At 42.1% G+C, this 23,244-nt stretch overlaps 1 protein-coding gene across 1 annotated transcript in view; it reads right to left on the reverse strand.

Moving 5' to 3' along the window:
• The window catches only part of LOC138602487 (voltage-dependent T-type calcium channel subunit alpha-1I-like), a 114,151-nt gene that overhangs the window by 49,855 nt on the left and 41,052 nt on the right, over positions 1-23,244 (reverse strand). Inside the window, exons 3-7 of the mRNA XM_069673949.1 lie at positions 20,840-20,973; positions 13,470-13,567; positions 7,694-7,853; positions 2,518-2,866; positions 1,307-1,399 (exon numbers count right to left, since the gene is read on the reverse strand). Of these exons, the coding sequence (XP_069530050.1) occupies positions 1,307-1,399; positions 2,518-2,866; positions 7,694-7,853; positions 13,470-13,567; positions 20,840-20,973 (834 nt within the window). The remainder of the gene's footprint in view (positions 1-1,306; positions 1,400-2,517; positions 2,867-7,693; positions 7,854-13,469; positions 13,568-20,839; positions 20,974-23,244) is intronic.

A 23,244-nucleotide genomic window follows, 5' to 3' on the forward strand; every position in this document is an offset into this window, starting at 1 on the left:
TGACTTTAAAACAGAGGTACTGCAACTTCATTAAGACAAAGCACTCACACTGAGAATTAGAGAAGTACAAGAGGGTAAGAGAAAGAACTACTGAAGGAAAAGAGAGACTAAAGGTGACCCTCTCTCTCTGTGAACAAAACCTTCAGGGCTTATGGAGGCGCTCGACTGAAAACCTCTTACATTTTCAGCAACACTTTCAGGGCATTCCTGAAGACCTCAGACTGCAAGATGCAAAACAAACAGCAGCCAGAAAGAAGCTCAACACAGAGGCAGCACGTTTGTGTCAATCAATCATGTAACACAAAGGGAGCGGTGTGTTTGTCTGCTTGTTAGGAGTTCTTTATGTTCAACTTCAAATGAGCTGTTTGGTCACTTCTCAGGAAGTGTAGCAGGTTTTCTTATAAATGAAAAATGAATGAATAATCAGCTGTTGTGTGTCCTTGTGTCAGACGTTACTTTAGCTGCTGTGTGAGGCTATACAATCCACATGGCCGGAGATTGAGATAAGTGTGGCAGCAAAAAGCAGGCAAACTGTGACACGAGGTCTGCTATCTTTGGGTGTAATAAGGTGGCCCACACTGGCACGGCCGACCTCAGGTCGAATGTTGCAAAAGGAGGCAGAAATTTACAGCTGCAGTCACGATGCCAACAACCACCTCAGCCTGTAATGAGAGCAGCGCTGTGAGGAAGAAGCCGGCAGGTCTCACTCTGATTACCGTTTGTTCTGTTTTATGATAGTGTGTTGCAGAAATCACACATGTTGTGTGCTTGTGATTGGTGTGTTTGTTTTCTTCAAATTGTTTCCCTCCAATTATTCATTTACTCTCGCTTGTCTTTCTGACTGACTGAATGCCTTTTTACAGACAGGCATTTGAATGCAGCCGTCACCGCGCCTCCATCTGGCTCCGATCTAGCTTTGCACACTGAACTCATACAGTCTTCTGGATATGTTTACTGTCCTTCCTCCTCTTCTCTCCCTTTTTTACTACTCACCAGTCACCCAGATAAATTAACGTTACAGCCACCTCCTTCCCTCCTTCCCTCCCTCCCTCAGACATTGATTGTAGACAGTCCTTTATGCTACTATTGATTTCCACAAGTCTATTAACACTTAAACCCACCACTCAGGAAATATCCTCATCCGATATATTGATGGTTGGACCACTGATGTCCACATATATTGGAAATGTTATAAGGTATTCTTATCTTCTTTTTGTCTAACTACAGTTACACTTCATTATTTTTATGTTCATCATCAGACGACGTCAGCCAGACTGGCACGTTTAAAAAAAGGACTTTTACTTACGATGATGAGTAAAATGAAGTAGATGAAGTTGTAGAAGGAGTGGGCATCCATGACATAATACATGATCTCCACCCAGCCCTCCAGAGTAATCACCTAGGAGGAAACATTCTGCTGAGTGTTAAGAAATAAACAAGTTAAAACACTTAAAAATTGCATGCCAGAGTTTGCTCAGCAAAACATGATGTTCATATCACACGTTTAAATCACATGGATTGTTCTGGGTCTATTTTAACTGGATATAACTTACACACGAATAAATGACAAAGAAATATTTAATTGGTGTATAAAACCTTTAATCAAAATCAGTTTAGTTTTTTGAGAATAATTATTTAAATAGTTTAATTAGCCCAAAAAGATAAGTGCAGTTGAAAAGGAAGTATTGAAAAGTAGATCAAAGTAGTTGAAGCCTTTTAGGGCTGGGTAGGACATTATTTTTAAGTATTTTATTTAAGAAGTATTGTTTTGTAGTATTGGTTAAAATCCTCCTTTCATGCAGTCATCAATCAATGTGTTCAAGGAGCAGTTCGCCCCTGCGAAAAGCCACTGTCAGTCAAAGCTGGTGTTCTCTGTGATCAAAAGAAGCAATAATATTTGAAATTGGCACCATAGCTGTGGAGAAAGGTGGTGGCCCATTCTACATTCCTTCAACACCCAGCATGCATTGCGACCCTCCCTCTGAAAGGAACGGCCCAGCAAGAGATGCTGGAGTGAAGTACTACGTGGCTCAGAGCGGTACAGAATCCAAAATACGTCGAGAATATATCGGTGGATCGTTTAAAAAATAATGCGGTCTGCAGTCTACATTTCAAACCTGATGATTTTGAACGAGACATGACATCGGAGGCCGGCGTCCTACATTGAGGAAGTGTAGTTTAGCGAGCTCCCTGTATAAAAAAACGTGTCATCTGGTGGAGGTTTTCCTGGGCTCATTGGAGAAGCAGATAGCATCCTCCATAACGGCATTAGCTCCCTATAATAGCATGATAGGACTGAGGTTGAAAATCTACGAACTGGCCCTTTAAATGTAACTTGCTCTTGCTGCTTTCTCTGAGGTTACCTACCCCTGCTTTAAACAAACACTCTTGTTGAAATCAAGAAATATTTAATCATAATAACTTGAGAAGGCTCCTAAAAAAGACAAATTAGGTTTATGTTATTAAAGGTCAGTATCCTACAGTCCACCCTTCCCTTCACACTCACATTAAACGTACCTGAAAAATTACGATCCAGGCGTACACAATGTTGTCAAAGTTGATGGCACCTTTGTGGGGGTTACTACTCCCTGTGTGGCATCGAGTGTAATACTGGTTCCAGTTAATGCACAGACCCAGCGCTTCACCAGCTCCGCTTCCATTGGCCAATGGCTCAGGACTCAGGCCCAGAGCCTGTCTGTGGAGAGCGTCCTCCTTGTCCAGGCAGCATGTGCGTCCTCCTTCTCGCCTCGCCGGCACATCAGAACATGACATGATGCCATTGTCAGACGCCAGGGAGCAGATGAAGGGGCGTTCATCGTCCTCTTCTGGCTGGTAGTACGGCGCAGGCAGGGTCATACCTGAAGAGCTGGGGAAGCGACAAGGTGAGTTAGTTGGTTCAGGAATGGAATCTGTATTTAAATATAACACATTTGGGATCCTGATTCAGCAGCTCATTTGGGAAGTTTTATGAGATGATGAGGGGGGAGCAGAAGAGAGAGTGAGCAACGAGAGGCATCACTTTAGTAAATTCCCGGAAGTACTCCACCAAGCCTGTGGGATAAGTGCTTCATTGAAGGCAAGCTGGTGAATTAACAAATGCAAATGATCCTTCATGATTATGTAGTATGAACTCTCTGCTTCCGCTTTCACTCTCACATAAACACTCGCACATGTAGCCGTACAGTTTGCATCATAAACATATGGGAGGATATTCTTTTCTTTTTTACTATTTAGAGAAACAAGGGATCCAGAAGCTGGTACTTCACTAAACTATTATAAGATGTAAGAGACACAATATGTGAGAGAAAAACCTGACCCAGCAGTGAACTAGTGAGCACCGCCTAAAGCAGGTGCAGCGAACCAAAGGCATGCTGACAGGAGCGGTAAACAGGGGTGGGGTCAGGCTTTGGTCAGGGCATGACAAAATGAGTGGCCGGAGGAGACAGCACCTAAGATGTCACATTCAATTACATATGGTCCTTCACTTATCTGTGAGGAGGAGACACCTAGGTGTTAAATTGCCGCTCTGGATAGAGCTCCTAAAGTTCCACAGCAGACTTCTGAGTGTGTAAACTTTGTCATTTAACTTTGTTAGTCAGTGAACAGAGAATAAGAATCCATTTTGCATTCAATTTAGAGGCTGGCTTTGCCGTTAAACTCGAGGTCACTCGATTCCACTGCAGCACCTGTGTTCTTCCTTTGTTTGCTTTCTTTTTCTGTTTTACTTTTTCCACACAACAATCATTGCATTAAAGCTACAGTAGGCAACATTATTTTATAAGAACTTGATCCCTGTATTTCCCTAATGACATTAAATTGAGATGATGTTGATTGCTGATCTGAGACTGTGAGCGCCCGCCCCTTTGAAGTAACTTTGTTAGAAAATTTGTCCGGTCGGAATCAAACAACCAATCAGAATTTTCTTTCCACATAACTAGCCAATCACAGCGACTCTGTACAAACTAGCGTTGTCCGGCTTCTGCGTGACTTGTGTCAGCAGCACACACACAGAGGTTGTGTGAGTCAGGAGCTATGGCAACTTGCGGTAAATTTCCTGTACCTTCTTTGCCGACAAGGACATATACTGCTAAAGAAGCAGAAAGAAGGAAGAGCAGGGAGGAGAAAAAAGCTACAAAGAGAGCCCTAAATAAAAAGAGGGATCAGACGAGTGGGAGTGTGAGTGTTTCGTAATTGAACATGTATTTGTTCTTTCGTCTTTAATGTTTTCTCTAAACAAAGTAATTCAATTCTTTTGCAGATATTCCAGCAAATACTACCCGTGCTTTGATGTTTATTTCTCCCCAATCCTCTACAATAAATAAAATCACGTGTCTGGACTTGACAAAGAACAAGTGAGGTTTGAAACAGGGACGGGTCTGCTTCCCTGATTTTGATGATGCTGAACACATAGACCTCATTTGACTTGGACTGTTTTGGGTGGAGATAATCATACATCATTTTTTGAGATGCAATGTGTTCAGAAGTGTAGGATTGTAACTTGTGCAAACAGGTCACTGGAGTGGGGCTCTGTAATGAGCATGACCACATGGTTCTTTCTCTGAAAGAAATCCCGCCCCCTTAGAAAGTGAATTTTAGTAGATACTGAAGCAGCTATATTATTTGCAGTATAATACAGCTGTATTTGCAGTATGTTTGTTTCGGTGTGTTTAGCACCAGACGACAGATTGTAATCATGTAAAGTAAGTCATGTGGAAAGTGTGTGAGAGATTGTGTGTGCACTCGTGTGAAATCAGCAGAAAAACAGATTATATGGTGCTGCATTGACACCTATTACACACATACACACACGATGTAAATGAACTCATCCACCACCCATAAGTGCCCCTCATACGCGAGTGAGTGAGTGAGTCGTGTGCTTTCTGTATCCTGCCAAACTTCTCTAAATTGTGAGTCTCAGTGATTGCATCCATCTGAAGCACCTCATCATTTCCTGAGACGTTTCCTGAGACGTTTCCCGTACCTCAAAGTTTTAATGGAAGCGTGCTAAAGAGTGGCTGTCACACCGTGTCCACCTGGGAACTTATTTTTACTTTGGATCTATTTGAAGTCATTGTTGGCTGTGGTTGGTGCAGTTATGTGCTGATGAAGGCATTATGAATATATCCAAGTTTTTATTACTCAAACCAGTTAACAGATAAAATTCTTCCTTGAAAACAGGAAACAGGTTCCATCAAAGCAATCGATAGGAAGAGCAATGACCTGCTGCTGAAATAATGAAAGAGTGATAGTGATAAGAAAACACCATCACACACAGTTCAGGGACAACAAGGAGAAGAGTTTTGGAAAATAGAAAAGAAGACACTGCTGAGCCAGTTAGGTGTGAGTGTGTGTGATCTGACATGACTGAGGAGTAAATGAGGGCACGGTGTGGATGCTCATACAAAGGTCTGGGCCTGGGGAAGACAGAAATAGACCTTCTCCATCAGCAGGCCCATTACCGAACACACACATTCAGGGTCACTCGACCTGCAGTATTTACTCATTGCACTGTCTCTGTCTGTCACTTCAGCCCTCTTTTTGCAGTCTCTCAGCCCTTTTTCTCACATTGTATCCCTGCTGCTCTGTGCATATCAGTCTCCTTTCATGTTTTGTCTGCACGGGGAGACACTTATCAGGAAAGCTGCACAAACGTACACAAACACAGCTGCTGCACTTCGACACTTACCCTGTTATACTCACATATACCACAAGCACCTGAACTCCCTTTATGTGCCTTTGTGTTTTTCTCCTTTTACAGTTAATGTCCTCCATTTTCCTTCTTCCCATCCCTTTCTCTTTCTTCAATTTCAGATTCATTTGCTCCAATTGTCTAATCCCTCCCTGCCTCACCTGTCAGAAGCGAAGTATAGATGCTGCTGACATTCATAGGAGGAATATATTTCTATTTGCTTTGACCACAAACCACACATGTACACACTTACAGGGCATATGATTCCTCGATCGATGACATATCACATCATACCATTCACCACTAAGAGTAGCTTAGAAATCAGGCATCGATTTGGTGGCATGAAAAATTGCAGGTATGCACTAAGATAAACTAACTCAATGTGAGCTGCAATGCTGTTAAGTTTTCACAATTCAATGTAGGACACACGATCACACAGCAAAGATTGAGAAAGGTTGTGAGTGACCTTGAAATAGTTGATTTACTAATGTTTAGGTAGAGTAAGGGATAAAGACTTTCAAAGATAGAAAAAGACAGAAGAGAGAGAGGGGAGGCTGTCAGACTGGTGGAGCATGAATGAAGGCTGTTGCCCCCCTGCCAGTGACCTGGCATTGCACAGCATGGTACAGCAAAACTTGGCATCACACTGAGAACACACCTGCCGATGGAGAGCGAGAGAGGCAAAGATCAAAGCTGCAGAGTACGAGAGAAAAGAGAAAGTTTCCCACTGTATTAAGAGAGACTCTGGGACACTTGGGAAACAAAGTTTGAAAACTCCACATAAACACAGATGTATTATGTATTCAATAAGAATGGGAAACTAAGGAGGAGAAACAGAGACCAACATGTTAATCGTGCTCTGGAAGAGTATCGGACAAACTCCCCTTTACAACAGAAATGTCTTTTTAAGTGCGGTTGACCTGCTCTCTGCAGCCATTAGAGCAAAATATGTTTTATAATGAGGCAGCTCAGAGATGGATGTGTCTCTACAACAAATCTCCAAAGCTCTGTTTGTAGTTTTTTTTAAATTGGAGAAATAAATCAAGACCTAAACAGGCCGGCTAATAGGACTTGGTAAAAACATAAATGAATACGGCAGAAAGGCAAGAAGAACGCAGGAGAAGGCATGCAAAGACAAAGGTAGAGATCAAAAGAGGGAGGGTGTAAAATGCCAAAGTTAATGTTGCACTTGACTGCGACACTTAGCCCACTCCATTATAACCTCCCAGAGAGCTAATGTTAGCCCTTTACTTAGCATAATAGTCCTCAAGCGCTAACTCAAAACGCCCTTTCTAATTAGGCACACAAGCACCCTGACAAACCTGCAGAATATGCAAGTACAATGCTTTAAAATTATGTGCAAAATATGTCTTTGCTTAATAATAGGTAACACTCAATTGCACACACAATGACCCTTTAGCCCTGTGAAGGTAAAAGGTACAAAAATAGTTGTTGAAGGAACCTCATGAGGTGATTACTAGAAAGGTTGTTGCAGTTAATGTTGCCTCTCAACTGTAAGGTGACACGTGTCTCCTTTCATCCTGCCATTAGATCTGACATTAGTATACGCTGTGTCAGCAAAACCAGAGACCATGGCACAGAGAGGTATCAGTAGCTTATATACATATTAAATCAGGGGCATTCGTCTTTCCAGGGAGCCGATGCCAGCATATCAAATGAAGCTAAGAGAATTCCATGAAATGAAACACTCCTGAATGTCACTCACACACACGCACAGTAGGCGATGCTGTCATGTAGAGTCATGAATATGGAGGCATGCAGCTGGGGTCTAATCACGCTCTCAGTTGCAAGCTGAGAAAAGCTGTACTGTTAATGTTGCTTTGAAGCTTGAGAGTGAGATGGAGAGAGGAACAGGTAGAAAGGCTGGACAGTTAGAGTCATGCATGTTTTAAAGGACATACAAACATACAGCATACGTTCAGCCTTGTATGAAATCCATCTTAAAGTGCCACACACACACGTGCAGTGATCTGTGTAACTCACAGGGTGAAGTTCTCCTCGAGGTAGCAGCGGTTCCTCAGTAGCCCCGCCCACAGCTGCACACCGATGATGCCGAATATGAAGAAGACGAAGAAGCAGAGCAGCAGCACATTGCCCAGCATGGGTAGGGTGTCCAGCAGGAGGTTCACCAGGATACGCATACCTGTGTGTTTCAGCAGGAAAATCAATCAATAATTGATTATCACAGGACATACAAAAAGTAGGCATGCTTGGTTGCACCTCTACCTTGGGTATGTAAACTAATACAGTGCTGCAAGTGGCATTCCTTCTGTCCTTTATTTTAGCTTATGAATACTTTTCACCAATACTACCCTAAAAGCATGTTGACTCAAATGTTTTGCCAAATATGTTTTGAAGGAACGTTCGTCCCTGACTTTTTAAAGTAAAAGAGTTGCTTCAGTTTAACTTTTCACCGTGGATGAAGGACGCTGCCATGAATTATTCTAGTTTAGTTATGGTTTTGATTTGTATTTCGGTGTTCAGTTATTATTTCTTGTTAAACCTTGTCACTTTGTCTCTTGTTGTCTTGAGTTCTCATTGTTTTGTTTTGTTTATTCTGTGTTCTGGTCAGGATTTAGTTTAGTTAGTATTTAATTTGTGTTTCATTGGTTAGATATTTCCTGTTTTACTTTGTCACCTTGTCTCTCGTGTTGGTCCACATCCTGCCTTTGTGTGTTTCTCACTTGTTTGATTGTGTGCCCTGCCCCTTGATTGTCTCACCTGTGTCTGATTAGCCTCACCTGCTGGTTTATTTAGTCTTTGTGCTCCCCTGTCTCAGTGCTGGTTCATTGTCTTTGTCTTTGTGAAACCAACATACGTCTACCCTCATTATACCCGCTCCTAGTTTCCTCGTGGCTCCTCGTGTTACTCTTGTTTTTTCCCCTTGGATTATCTGTTACCTGGTTTTGTTTAAAGTAAGTTTCTGCTCAGCCTTTAGGTTTTCCTTTTTGTCTTTTGTTGTGTTTTAGATTTTGTTTTGGATCTTGCCTCAGTTTATTAAACTCTTTACTAAGTCTGCATCTGGGTCCTCAACCTTTATTTTAATCTCAAACCGTGACAGACACACAAAAAGCAGTGTTTTGATAGCAACGTTTGCTTCCTGAATCAAGCATATGGTAAATGTCAGGCTAGTAAAACATTTTGCTTAAGGTTTGGACAAATCCTTATTTTGGTTGGGAGTAAAAAGTAAGCTTTAAATCTTTTTTTCATTAAGTCCAGCAGCGTAACTACCATTGATGTAGGTAATGCAATTGTGTAGGAGCCCACGGCTGAGGAGGGCCCAGGATCGGATGTACGGGCTGTTTTTTAAAGCTGCATTTTTACACTTCTTTCTTTTGTTGTTGACATTACGTTATGTTACATCTCATAGTGATAATTTGAGATTGAGCAAGCTGCTAGTGAGCAGCACACAGAGCCACTGATGGCTAATCTATACATTAATCATGCTTTATTCACTTGTCATGATGGAAGCGCTTTCAGGCGCTGTCCGAGGTGCTGAAGTTGTAAACGTGCAGAAACAGGTATATGAAACAGTTACTAAAATTCATGATGTGTTTATGACGTCCTTTGAAATGCATTCAAACTAAATTTTATGTGAGAATGAGGCTGTTATTGTAACTGAGCAGTCTGTACTTAAGAGCGAGGGAGAGGCAAAGGGAGGCACATCGCAAACTGACGAGCAGGCAGATCAATATGATGCATTGTGACTGACAGGGCCTGCTTTTAGCCTTGCATTGTGGCCCAGAGCTGACACGTTACTCCACTGATTAAGTCATACCACAGTCTGTCGCCAACCTTGAGCAATTCTTTAATTATCCTTTACAAAACCAAACAGGATGTCAATTGTGCTTCAGTTGTGGATCTTAAAGGAAAACATGAAATATGTTTTCAGTGTTTCCAGGAACCTTTATTTAAACATAATAATTCCGTCTGTTTCACAGCCCTTTGCTGGGTGCTTGCTTTTACTTGAGGACAAAGTTGATTAACAGCTTCCCCTACATTTTTTGGCGTTCGTGTGAGGTGGCACAACAACAGATTATAATCTGTTTATGACAACGAACTGACTTGAATGCACATCTACTAATTACAGTCCACCGCATGAACAAAGCAGTGTAGTGAGGCCTCATGGAGTCTCATTCAGGATTAGATGAAACCTAATTGCAGAAATACAAGCGTGTCCCCCTGTCACATAATGATGACCTCATCCCCTGTGGATGGGCCCGTCCTGCAGTGATGAGAATAGTGGAACATAATGACAGCTGATTGGCTGACGAAGAGAGAGTGAGGTGAGACCCACTACCCCGTACTGACACCTGAGAGAAGTGTGTGTGTGTTTGGATTTTACCATGAGTCTGATTATATGTTTGTGTGTGTGATGTGTTTGTGTTTTTCAGTTGCATACTGGGATTCGTGAAAAACAACTCAACAGTAGGTTAATGTGTCGTAAACACAACAGTGCAGCTAAACTGCCAACAGACTGAATGACAGGAGGAAGCTGAGAGAGATGAAGAGGGCGACGGAAAGAGTGATGATGAGACTGTACACAATATTAAAACAAGATCTTAGACAATAAACCTGCAGTCGATGCAAACACACATAAAAACAGAAAACCATGTAAACGCTAGAAAAAGAAAGTTATCCCCATTCCCTAAGTGCAAATATGTAAGATGACTAAGTAAGATTATTCCTGATTATGTGCACGTTTAAAATGTGAGCTCTGGGCGTTGGTTGAGCTCAGAGGCCACAGTCCTCGATGCCCCCGTTTCCGACACTCCCAACATTATTCACTGTCCTCTCTCTCAATAACGGCATAATAAGGTCCAAAAAAAGATGTGTGCACTTACAGTGAGATGTTTATTTATGAAGTCAACATAGTGTTGCTGCTTTGGAATAGTTTTTTGTGTCAGCTGAGGTTAAGAGTGGCAAGTATAACAAACTTCTATAACAATGTATTTTATTAGATGATGCTCAGATCCTTAATTTGGCAAAGCTCTCTGTGAAGAAGCAAGTTATGAATGACATATTGATGTGACACTAACGCGTCGATTGTGGATGACAAATACTAAAGCAATAAAAGTGACTTTTATTATTTAAGATTTTATCTAATCCTAAAGAGACCGTCTTCCTCCTCTGGCTAATTTATCTCATCAAATGGTATTAAATGGAGAGCAACAGCGTTGCTGGTGTGTATGTGTCTCTGGTGGCGGCTGGAGGCGAGTCTAAATGTGTTTGTTCCCCAGGGTCCTTGTCATTAGGGCCACTGTCCCATTAGGCCTAATTGGGTGAAGAGAGGGAGAGACAAATGGAGGGGGAGATCAAGACTGAGACAAGGCCGGAGGCTGTGCCGGAAAATAGGGAGTGTCAAAATAAAAGGAAAGAAAAGGAAGAAGGAAAGAGGAAAAAACATGCGAACAAAAACCAAATACGAAAGTGAAAGAGTAAAACAAAAGTAAAGAAGGAACTGAATGTTTTCACACAAATAACTTTTTTTTCTTATCCTTTTTGGCTTTTCTACTTTTCCCCCTCATTCTCTTCTCCTTTACCTGCCTTCATCTATCTCTCTTCCTGGTAACTGTACCAGTTTGCCAGCTCCTGCTGCTCCCAGATAAAGATGGATCTCCCCCTTGCACCACAATAGAAACACATTTTCAACTATCTGTCAGTGGTATTCACAAAAGACCACAAGAGCTCTCTTCTCTTCTCTTTTCTCTTCTTCTATTCTCTCCACGTCTCTTCTTCCTGGGACTAGTTTTTATTGAGTTTGTTGTCCTTCCCACTCCTGTCCTGTCTAGCACTCCCTCTGTTTCACACCAATTTAATCGAAAAGGAAGTCGAACACAACAGTACACAAGCACATATTGCAGAACTATTATCTGCCGATTTGGTGGAAGGTTACAAATTGGGGTGTGTGAGGGGTCAGGATGTGCTCATGCTCCCTGTGTATCTGTGGGCACAGTAGCGATCCAACAAAACATGGAACAAATAGCTTTATCCCCATGCTTCCTCACCTGTAATGGGGTCACAGATAGGAGATGAAATGAGGCTACCACATACTCGTGCAGCTAACTGATAGCAACGTAACCAAAAAGACACACACACACACACACACACAGAGAAAACTAGGCTACAGTATGCACAAATATGAACAAGAAACACACTGAGACATAAAAACATACGACCACCTCGTAAGGTGCAAACGTATGTGATCCATAAAACAGCTCTGCCAGGAGGACTACTTTTACAAAGCTTGTGATTTTTTTTGTTGGCACTGTGAGCGAGGTAATAATTCATGATTATTGAGATCGAATCCTGTTAAATTTTACCACATAAAACAGCCTGAGAGTGTGTCTGCATGCGTCTGCTGCTAGAACTATATGCTAACTAACCCGTGTATCTGCAGATGCATGCTGTGAGGTACAATCCAGAAAAGCACATTTGTTAACAACTGTTCCTCTGTCCCTGAAACACTATCCACGCTGCACACAATAACTTCTAATCAAACCACTCGAAGCTGAGTCATTTCCTTGTTTTGGCTACAACTGAAAGCTAACTTGTCCTTCAGACTGTTTGAAAGCAACTAAGGCACAGGCTGCTTTTTCATGTAATTACATTAGATAGGAAGAATCTGCCATGATTTGACACTAATGTGGTTACCAAAAATCATTAAGAAGAAGAAAGAGTCTCAGTGGGAGTTGTTGAAAGCAGCAGAAAAGCAAAATAAAAGCATACACAAGCTAAAATGTTTATGGTTGAAAAAGAGTCCACACCTGCAGTCCTCTGGGCCTGTGGAGCATCAAACAATCTCTCTCTACTCTATCTGTGTATCTCCCCTCCTCATATGTAAAACGTTCTGCTCACAATTACTAGAAAGGTTTCTTTATCCTACAGTATCCGTCCCCAAGGCCCAAAGTGAATTAGGCATCAGGGCTTTCATGCAGTTGGCTCCATCTGCTGCAGACTCATTTCAAGTGGAGTAGCTTTATATCTCTCTCACTGACTTTAAGATACTGTGGAAAAGTTTGTTTTCTTTGTTTGGCCAATATGTTCTGCAGGGAGAGGGAATTCTGGGTAATTTGATAAGGAGATCAAAAGCAGAGCGGTCTGTTTATTTACCCTGATGAGTTGATGTGTGTAAAAACTTTCACTGACATTAGAAGAGGTGTCGATAAAGTTTATATAATCGCATAAGGAGGCTGTTTTAATTATATCGACTGAAAATTCATAAAATGTATTAATTTAGGAAACCAAACACAGGACTTTTCAGACTCTGAAACTTTATTACCCACAATTAGCATCAGCTGCTAATGCTTGGCTAACTGCTAAAGTGCTGGAGCTAAGTGATGACACCAGCTCTAACCTGGCTCGGGCAGGCTAATTGGTGCTTGGAATGATTAAGAGGTTCCTGTTAGGGCAGCAGGACAAAGAAATCAATAGGAATTTAAAAAGTTGGCCAAGAACGGAGTTTTAGATGAGAAGAACAAGGTTATGGTCACGGACTGATCATCGCAGCAGCATTAATGGATGGTTTGGAAATCTGATAAGGCTGGGATTCGGGCCCTGAGCGGCTGTGTGATTAAGCATAAGATGAATGTTTAATGATCCCCTCAGGGAAATGTGGCACGCGGGTGCCCAAAAGGCCGGAGATGGGATACATACACATGAACTCTAAGGCTGATTAATTTATGTTATCTGGATTGACACACACACACATCAACACAAAGAGACCCTACAGACACAAACAGACATAAAATGTTCTCACTTGGCACTCTGTTGATGGCTTTGAGGGGCCGAAGGACGCGCACTGTCCGAATAGCCGACAGGTTGATGTTCTGCAGGTCCAGAGAGTACTCTACCATCCTGAGTGAGGAGGAAAGAGAGAGGAAAACACAGAGAGAAAAGGGACATCACTTTAACTTTCTGTAGTCACCAGGATGGTTCAAAAATATGACAAAAGAGGATTACCACGGCTCCAGCTGGACCAGAGATGCATAGTCCAACATCAGTGGTCACTCTTTGATCTAGTCTCACAGGTCCGGCCCCTCCCGGAGCTGTGTGAGCCTCGACTGTATGGGAAATGTAATGCAACGAGCACTGCAACTCCCTCCAAAGAGATTGGCAGGGGGATAAAGTGACAAAGCATCAAAAGGGAAGAATAACATGAAAGGGAGGTGAAGAAGAAAGAACGAGGGAGCAGGAAAAGAGGGATTCATTCTATTCTAAGTGTTGCCTGCAGGATGTTGTGGCTCAGTCAGAGCCTGGCATCTGTTAGCAAGTCATTTCCACAGCATGGCTAAGTTGTTTGCGCCCCCAAACCCAGAGCACTTTCACAGGAGAGTGGCCACGGTTTGCCATGAGTGCATGAGTGTGAAGAAGTGTGTATCTTTGATCATACAACACTGAAACTACATGTGTCATAAACAGATATAGCTGAATAAGTAAATGAGCTTTCCATTATATGTGTTTTAAATGAGAGCTGAATAGTTGCAGTGCGCGTACATGTGTGCAGACCGGCGTACATTGTGCAGTAGCAGCTAACCGTGTGCACAGATTTGATGAGCCCGGGGCTACAGCAGTGTTGTGACAGCATGATACCAAACACCACAGGCTCAGAACACCCGCAGCACATCCACTGGCTTTATCAAAACAAGCCGGGCTCACTGTCTCTCACACAGACAGACTCACGAAGCATGTCATTTACAATAATGTATTTTATTAATCCCACAGTGAAGCTCTTTCCATGCACAATCACCAACACCCCGGCGCACACTTGAGTGGGATTAGTTTTTGTAACGAGGGTTTGAACTGCGGTGCGGCTGACAGGCAGTCGCTCTGACAAATAACAATGTATTCAGGTGGTAGTGAAAAAATCTAAAACCAGCATTTGCAGAGGCATGTGAGGAAGCTGGATCCAACTTTAATGCGTTATCATTTTTGGACTTTTAGCAACAGCCTGATTCTGTAACTCTTACTGTCAAGCCCAGGAGCATCACACATGAAAGATCTTCACGAGAACTAGAGGCATGTCGCAGTTTTCCAATTTTCTGTAACCAGTGCAGTCGAAAGGACAGAAATGCCACGAAGCAGCCTGATGGAAATGTCACAGTATAGAGAAGAGCACAAGAGTTGTTTTTGGGGCCAGGCTTCTCCAACTGGGAGAAGTGGTGTTATTACCACCCGCCTCAAACATTACAGTATCTGTGGTAGCTCTAATGATTCCATGCTGTCTGCAGAGAGACTGAACAGAAGGCCAAAATGTCACAAGAGGAGTTCTGAAACAATAAAAACAATCTGTGTCCTCACTTACCAAGCACACAGGCACAGAACCTGATTTTTAACACTGTTTTTATTAGCTAACAGATTCAGTAATAAAGTATTAAGTAAATGACACCCAAAAAAGATCAGAATTGCCTGGATAACATGTTTTGGTTTGTTAGTAATACAATTGCATTTGGAGGACAGGCAAGAACAGCGTATTCAATAAGAGAGAGAACAGAAGATCACAGATGTGCCTGCATGAGTGTGCGTCTTCAAACATGTGTCTTTGTACAGTAAGTGTGTGTGCACACGCACTGTGTGTATGCATGTGTGTGTAAGTGTGTAGGCTCTATAGAAGTGTGTCTTTCTGCGCACATCAATCAGGCCGCTGTGTTTGGGAGGGTAATTAGTGGACTGCCGGAAGCGTCCTTTTTATGATTGTTCTCTATTTTTCACATTCCTTTTTTGCTTGTGACGCCTTCATCTCATTCATGCTTTTATGTGACGACCGTGTGTGTGCGTGTGTGTGTGTGTGTGTGTGTGCATATTATTTATATCAATATGAAATGCAAAGCCTGAGGGGAAACCCACGGTAGACCTAGTGAGAAGAGTTCAGACACACTTTTAACATGACAGAAAAGCAAAATGAATGAAAATGAATCTCGACATGTAAAATCTGTTGTGTCTTTATTGTCAAATTAACAACATGCCTTCATCAAAGTTGAAGTTCTGCGTAAAGAGTGTCTCTGCATCGCTTACATAAAAAACATTCTCTCTTCAGACAGCTGAGTGAGAAACATTCTCGACTTTCAGGAAGTCAGAGGAAGATAATTAAAATCAAGAACCAGCGCTGCAGCGACGTCTTGTTTTTTGCTGTTTAATTACGTATAACAGCTGAGCTACTGAAGGCTGGATGGACAGGAACACAAAACGTAATCAGCGAAGTTACTTCTATCTATGAATATCTGAACAGAGCTGTTAAGGTAAAATAATAAAGCTACACAGCCACAGAGAGCATTCAATGTTCTCACTCTGACATCGGTTATCTATCGTGACAGGGAGAATAACGACCAGCAGGCATGAGAGTGATGTTTAAAAGCATTAAGACAGAGTAAACTAAATGAATGTGCACGGCAAGCTATGTAAGATTAACCGATTAAAAGTAGAAAACAGCAGACGATAACAACAAAACTCTTATCAGCGTATTTGCTAGCATTAGCAGTGTTAGCATGCAGTGTTGTGATGCCAAAAGGAAAGAGAAGATTCTACACATAACGTCACGGAAATGGTGACTTTGACATTGCTGCTTACAACGGCAAGTTACGAGGAAAGGTGGTGAACTTGAGGGTTGAACTGCAAAGTCCTGACAAGGTAAATAAATTTGCTCATTCATCAAGCCCCTGAATGTCTGTGAGGCCTAGATAAAAATGTAATAAATGTAGTTTCAGTGGACCTTTTTGATGCAAACTGCACAATTGTGCCGTTGCAGCCAGTGTTTTCCAAAGAAGCCCGTCTAATGGGGATGTCCCCTATCTTTGCAATCAATCCAATTATCAATGTTCTTTAATGTGAAGTATTTTGCTAATATTTGTCAAACACTGCAGCTGACTCTCTGCCCTCCACTTGTCAGGACACAAACTCTCAGCTTAACACACACACACATTTATATAAAGCACATGGGGGCGGGTTTGATACACACAGGTAAACATGTTTCTCTGCAATCATGCTCTAAATATTTTGAAGCGGAGGCTACTGATCTTAAAATGTACATGGACAGCTATTTGCAATGTCTTCTACAAAACTGTAGGATGTTATGCCCCCTCGTATCCCTCAAACTGCCTATTGGCTGAATGCAATAGTCACAAGGGATCTAATTCAGAGCTGTGGCAAGACCTCAGAACAGCTGCTCAAGAGTGGGGCATGTTGGAGAAACTTAGGGCTCTTAAAATGCATGATAAATACAAAACACCAGTCAGCCTTTCAACATTTCATTGACCTGGTAGATTTTTTTAACCTATCTTAGGCATACATAAGAATAAACATGGTGGAAAGACTGACTTCTGGTAAAAAAAAAAAAAGGGTTGTGCTTCATCCCTGGATCCAGAATCTCAGTGGACATAAGGAGGCATGCTGAGGAGACATATTTCTACCAGACTGGCAGGAAAAAATAAGTCTCACTGCAGTGGATTAGGCTAAAATAAAATATACAGTTTATAAAATAAAACAGGCTCAAGATGGCATTTTGTGTGTGGCAGGGTTTTGCAGGAAACTCAAGAAACTCCCTTCAGAGCATGTCCTTGTGAAAGCCTGCGCTGTACGGGGTCTGACTGTGGGGTGACAAGGGAAGATGTTCATCCGAGCATGTGAAAAAGAAAGAAAAGAGAGAGAGGGAGATAAGGGTGAGACGGAGAGAGAGAGAGGTGGTGCCCGTGGGTAACAGACACGCAGCTCGTAGCAGACTGTCAGCTGCGATTTGGCCTGGCAAGTTTGGCACTGCCCTCTGCAATTAGCCTCGACGCTAATCTAATGGAAGCTGCCAAGAGGAAAACGACAGCAGAGGCTTTCACATAAATGCATATACAAACAGAGACGCACACACACATACACAGATTAAACAAACTCAAAAGGCATTAACTGACAGACTGTTATCTGTGTGTGTGTGTCTAAGTTTGTGCAACACACACACACACACGCACACACACTTACCACACAAACTATGAGCATCCACTGGGGAAAAACTGATTCAGCTCAAATGAAGATAAATGTCCCTCCACCTACCTGCTAAGTCTGTTGCTCTACCTTTCTTAGTCGGCTATTATACCCTCCTCTCTTCCTATCTAACTCTCCCTCACACACACACACACACAGACACACACACACACTTGCTTTATCACCAATGCCTGAGCCTCTCCTTTAACTTCATAACAGGTGTGCTTGATTTAGTTTTGTGCACAGGCATCCTTCTAGCATCACAGACTTATGCAACAACTTACACAATATAACTCCATACAGTATGTTCTCGTTCCTTTTTAGAATCCTGGTCTCAACCTTTCATTCCTCCATCTCTGTCCTTCTTCCTGTCTGCCTACGTCCAAGATGAACATATGTGCAAGTCCAAAACACCAAAACAACACTCGTGCCATCTGCTCCCCAGATTACAGTCTTAAGAAATGTACTGGTGAAAATGAATGTGGGAGGAATCTAAAAATGACAGCATGTTTTTATATTTACCCCAGTGAATACCCCACACGTTAACACAGCAGCGTGCCCGTGTGTCTGTTATATTGTCGTTTCTGTTGGAGCGAAACAGAAATTGTTTCCTTATGTTTTGTTCTCCGAGGACACCCCACACATGTCAGCTGTTACAATGTTGAATGTACAATAAGTCTAACAGTAAGAGGTCTCTAGGGCTTTACGTGACAGAGAAATGCTTCAGTGCTTCTTGTACATTTTTGACTGTAGCTTAGCATGAAGGCCATATACAACTCCGGAAAACATTAAGAGACCCCTCCAAATGTTCCTTAAGTCAGCACCTCTCTCTTCATGTCATGGCCAGCCCAGTCCAGATCTGAACCCCACTGAAAACCTCCTGACTGGGATCAAGAGGAAGATGGATGGTCACAAGCCATCGAACAAAGCCGAGCTGCTCCAAGAGCGGCCTGCCGTCACCCAGCAGCTCTGTGACAGACTGGTGGAGTTAAAGAGGGTTGTATCTTTTGAATGGATATTCTCATATTTTCATGGGTTTCACATGTTTGGGTGTTTATTGTTCACAGTGAAAAAGTGAAGACTGCATAATTCCGTGTTTTTCCGTAATGACATGTTTAAAAAGGTCGCCTCTGAAATGGGTTGTTCAGAACAGCTGCAGGTTTCTACGTAGAACCTTGCTTTCACTGAAATCGACCAATCGTCATTCACCGTCATTCACCTCAGGCCGCCTTCTTGCACGAGCTTGTAGTCAAGTCGTTGTCAAGATTTCAACTTTCCATCTTGATACCTTCTGGCGATTCTGGCTCGTACATATAAGGCCAAATAACCGATCCCAGATAAGCCACGTTTTCTACAACTTTGGAGTGACAGAGCAGTGCCGCCGTTTGTTCACATCAATAGTTTGGTTCCCTGCACTCTCCGTCCGGTCTGTTTATCGTCACACTGACGTATTACACCAGGAGCTGTGAACATGCAGGAACAAGGACTAACAGGTTGTTCTTCAATGCCTTGTTTTGGTGACCTGTCCTCCTGCATCATCAGCGCTACACAGACTCACAAAGAGAAAATATGAAAATGTCTGGAGTAACTGAAAATCATGCTGCACTTGTCGGCACTTGACAGTTTTATTAATCTTCGTTCTGAATTTAATAAAGAGCTCCGAAAACTCATGAACAAACAGTTCTGCTGGAAGCACAGTCTGGTAACAGTGACAGTCTGAGCAGGGAAACACGTCCTGGAGCCAACAAGTCCTCAGATTCACACAACAAATATGTGGCTTGTCATCGCTCTGCAGAATGAATGTTTTCTGAATTGACCTCACAATCAGAAGAACAAGACTGTTTGTCAGTGAAAACAAATTAACTATTACAAATCACAAATTTCAGGATGAAAGCTCGTTCTAATCTGACACTGCTAGAGTTCAGGTTTGGTTTGGCCGAACTATGGGGAGTTTTGTGGCTCTATAATGATGTCACACTACTTCCTCCATTGTTCCTTTAGGAACGACAGTATGTAGAGCTACTGGGGGGGTATACTACGAAGCAGGACTTCGAGGTAACCTCAGGGTTAACTCCGGGTTTTCAGTATTACGAAGGTGGCTCACTTCTTAACAGGGTATATCACCATGGTAACTTATGCTGAACAACTAACCTGCTCCGGAGCAGGTTATGTTCGAGATAAGGGATCATCCTGAACTAAACACCACCCACGGACCAATCAGGTCTCTTGATTCAGGAGGACGGAGAGAGAGAGCGGTAAAACACTTCCACTTTACCGTCTGATTTTATGAAATTTATATTCATGAAAGACATTCATTGTGCTTTACTGATATGCATCTACAACAGAGAGTGATAAAAACACTGAAGCCTGAAGTACTTATAATATATAAAAGAAAGCATTCGTACTGCTTTAAATTGTGGTTTTATATTTATTTGTATTTGCTCTATAAGTGTGTTTGATACGGCCGGGCTGAGAGAATAAGTCTAAGTCTGTCAACGCCACAAAAATACATCTGTGCAACGTATTTATTTAATATAATACACGAGCATCATGATAGTCAGTGGGGCTCTAACGGTGGAGCAGTGATGTCATGGACTTGATTTGCACATTTACACAGCCTGTCGTCCTTCCTGCGTTCAGCAGCTGCAGCTGAGTTTAGTCATGATTAACGTCTTCATCTCTTGTTTGCTCTGAGTTTGTAAAATATGCTGATCAGCTGACGGCAGACGTGTCCCTATGTGTGATGGGTCATACACTGCAGACTCCGCCCCTTTTATATGAGCGTGTCATGTTTAGTATTTTATGTTTTACACATGTGACAGATTATCACACAATCCTGTAGCTGCTCTGTGTTGCAATTTTATTCTCGGCAGATGAAGACCATTTCAGCTGGTTTTAGTGTTATGTAGTCAGACAAGTTTTTTATTTGCTAAACCCTCACTAGTGACGATAAAAAAACTCTTTAACTTTAATACTTTAATACTACTTTAATTAAAACTTTGATGTTTATGAGAGCCGCAGAAACATGTTGAGGACTGTAATGCCTCGATTTCAAGAGTGAATGCTGCTGGAGCACTTTTCACTTATCAATCCTCCGTAAATAACATGAAATAAAAGCTTAACCAGAAGTGGGATTAATGCTAAAACTATAATTAAGTTGCTTACCCAGTCATGACTATAAAGAAGTCCAGCCTGTTCCAGGTGTCTCCCAGGTAACAGCGACTGCCAAATATCCCAAGAGCCACCATCTTTACCACCATCTCCAACGCAAAGAAGATGTAGATGAATGCATCGAAGGCCTGTGGGGAGACAGGGGGACAGAAAAATGGGGCAAAGTGAGAAGAAGATGCATATCATACATTTTACTTTTACCAGCAGGCTTCTCTTTCATATGGAGTGCTCAAAGAAAAAAGTAGGCTCAAGATGTTGTCGAAGCTTTTTCATTTCTTAGCGAATGAGGAGCACTCGTTATCTCTGGTGAGGACAAATTGTCTGGATGTTTTATGTTGTTGGACGATGGACGCCAAGGACACAAAAAGTGTTAAAAAACAGAGACACAAAATGAAACGGCTGAAGGACATGCAAACTTCTCAAGCCTTGATCAAATATTTGGATCTGATCCCCTCTCTCTCTTCAAACACCTCCGACTATTTTCCACATTTCAAAGGCCGTTCAAACACTGTTCGAGTGTGGCAAGTTCAAACTCGACAGCACACTCATCCCAAATCTCACAGGACATGTCAGATGAGTTATTTTCCACCTGACTGCCCTTTTAAACACCAGGAGTGATGATCTAATAGCACACAAAGAATAAGTGATGTTCCAGACTAATGTGTCTTAATGTGTTTGTGTGGCTCTCTAACAGGGGCTGCAAAAGCACTCTGCGCTACTGGTTGAGCTGTTTCGTGCTAACATTGTCATCTGATTGGCTTTAAAGAGATGAATATGCGTATGTGTGCACTGAGAACATTTATGCGTACTTATATTATACCATATAAAACACACAGTGCCCAATGAGAACCAACCCACTTGAACAATGATGAGAGGTAAGAAGTGAACAGGAAGAGGAAAGAGAGGGAGATCCAGGTCAAACAGAGAGAGAGAGCAATGAGCAAATATCTCTGCCATGTCCTGCTAACATTATTATGTTCAGATCACTAGCTAAACAGCCCATTGTATTTCTGGAACTAAACTCATTCCTAGTGATTTGCCCCGGGCTGTGTGACTGTGTTAGAGCCTTGTTGCATATTCCTACAACTGCTCGTCGTTTCAGAGAACACTCAGGCCTGAAAATTCAAATATGCAAAGATGATGCTAATGACTTATCGGGGATCATCTGGATTGTAGGACGGCACAAAATAAGCAACCCAACTTTGGAATAAAGACTTGGACCCAAAATGCAGGAATGTTCCCGCCCTGTAAATGCTCTTCAAACATCTGCAGATACAGTAGCAGCTTAAAGTAATAATCTCAAAGATTTTCATTTAAATAAATGTCTGTTAAGTTACTATCTATCGGCAGGAAAATCAAGAGTTACAGCCGGAGCCAACCGTGGACATCACACATGCAACATTGTCTGGATATCTGGGAAGTGTGCTCCCGCAATTACCGTTTATCACCATAGATGCCGTCCATCGACTGTATAAAAAGATGGACGACCTGATAGCTCCCTAAAAGTGAAGCCAAACCCTCTCTGTCGCCCCCTGCTGACTGGCTGCAGTATAGGTTAAAGGCCGCCTCCTCCATGTTAACAGATGGGACATGAGTCAAACTATAAAATCAAAATACACGTCAAATACATTTTTCTCAAACATGGTTTCTGTCATTATAGTTAGTTCTTATCAGGCTTATTTATGTCCAAGTGTTCTTTTTTCTTGCAAATTTACTTTAAATTACGGGGGCTATTTTGGCTTAAATTTTGTACAATGAGAGCAGGAGACGCGTCGTCCATCTATATATACAGTCATTGGTGCCGCCATAGAGAATGAAACTGAGATCTTTGAGATTACCACTTTAAATTACTGGGGGAAAAAACAAATAATCACAACAGCCTTCCGACTAAATGTTGCTCTAGGCTGAAAAAGTACAGTTAGCAAGTCCAGAGAACAGACTTGTGCTCTCAACAAATCAGAGCACAAACTGAACAAACGCTGCAATGGGAAAACAGTTATCACCAGGTTATCACCTTTTCTGTGTTCCAGGCAGAAGTTAAATGACAAACTAGAGCCTCAGCTATAACCCACATCAGTCTAGAGAACACTGATATGTGGTACATTTGGACAACCAGCGGTAATATGCTTCAATTGGAATTTTTTTTTTTCCATCAAGCATTGTTGAACAATTACAAGATAGTGTTTGTAGCTGTAGAGCAAATTAAATGAGATTAATGGTGTGTGAAATTTGGGGGATTTATTCATGAGGCAGCACTGGCAGAAGCAGAGGGTGTATTTTGGTCCAGTCAGATATAGCGGGAGTCAAGAGATTAGGTGAATATCTATTTATTCCCTTTTACTACAAGTGCAGAGACTGTTCGTACTGTTTGTGATTTATAACAGTCTTCCGCAGCTGGA

The sequence above is a fragment of the Semicossyphus pulcher genome, unplaced genomic scaffold (assembly GCF_022749685.1).
Source record: "Semicossyphus pulcher isolate SPU_LCO1_2020_fin unplaced genomic scaffold, fSemPul1.0.p SCAF_23, whole genome shotgun sequence".
Lineage (NCBI taxonomy): Eukaryota > Metazoa > Chordata > Actinopteri > Labriformes > Labridae > Semicossyphus > Semicossyphus pulcher.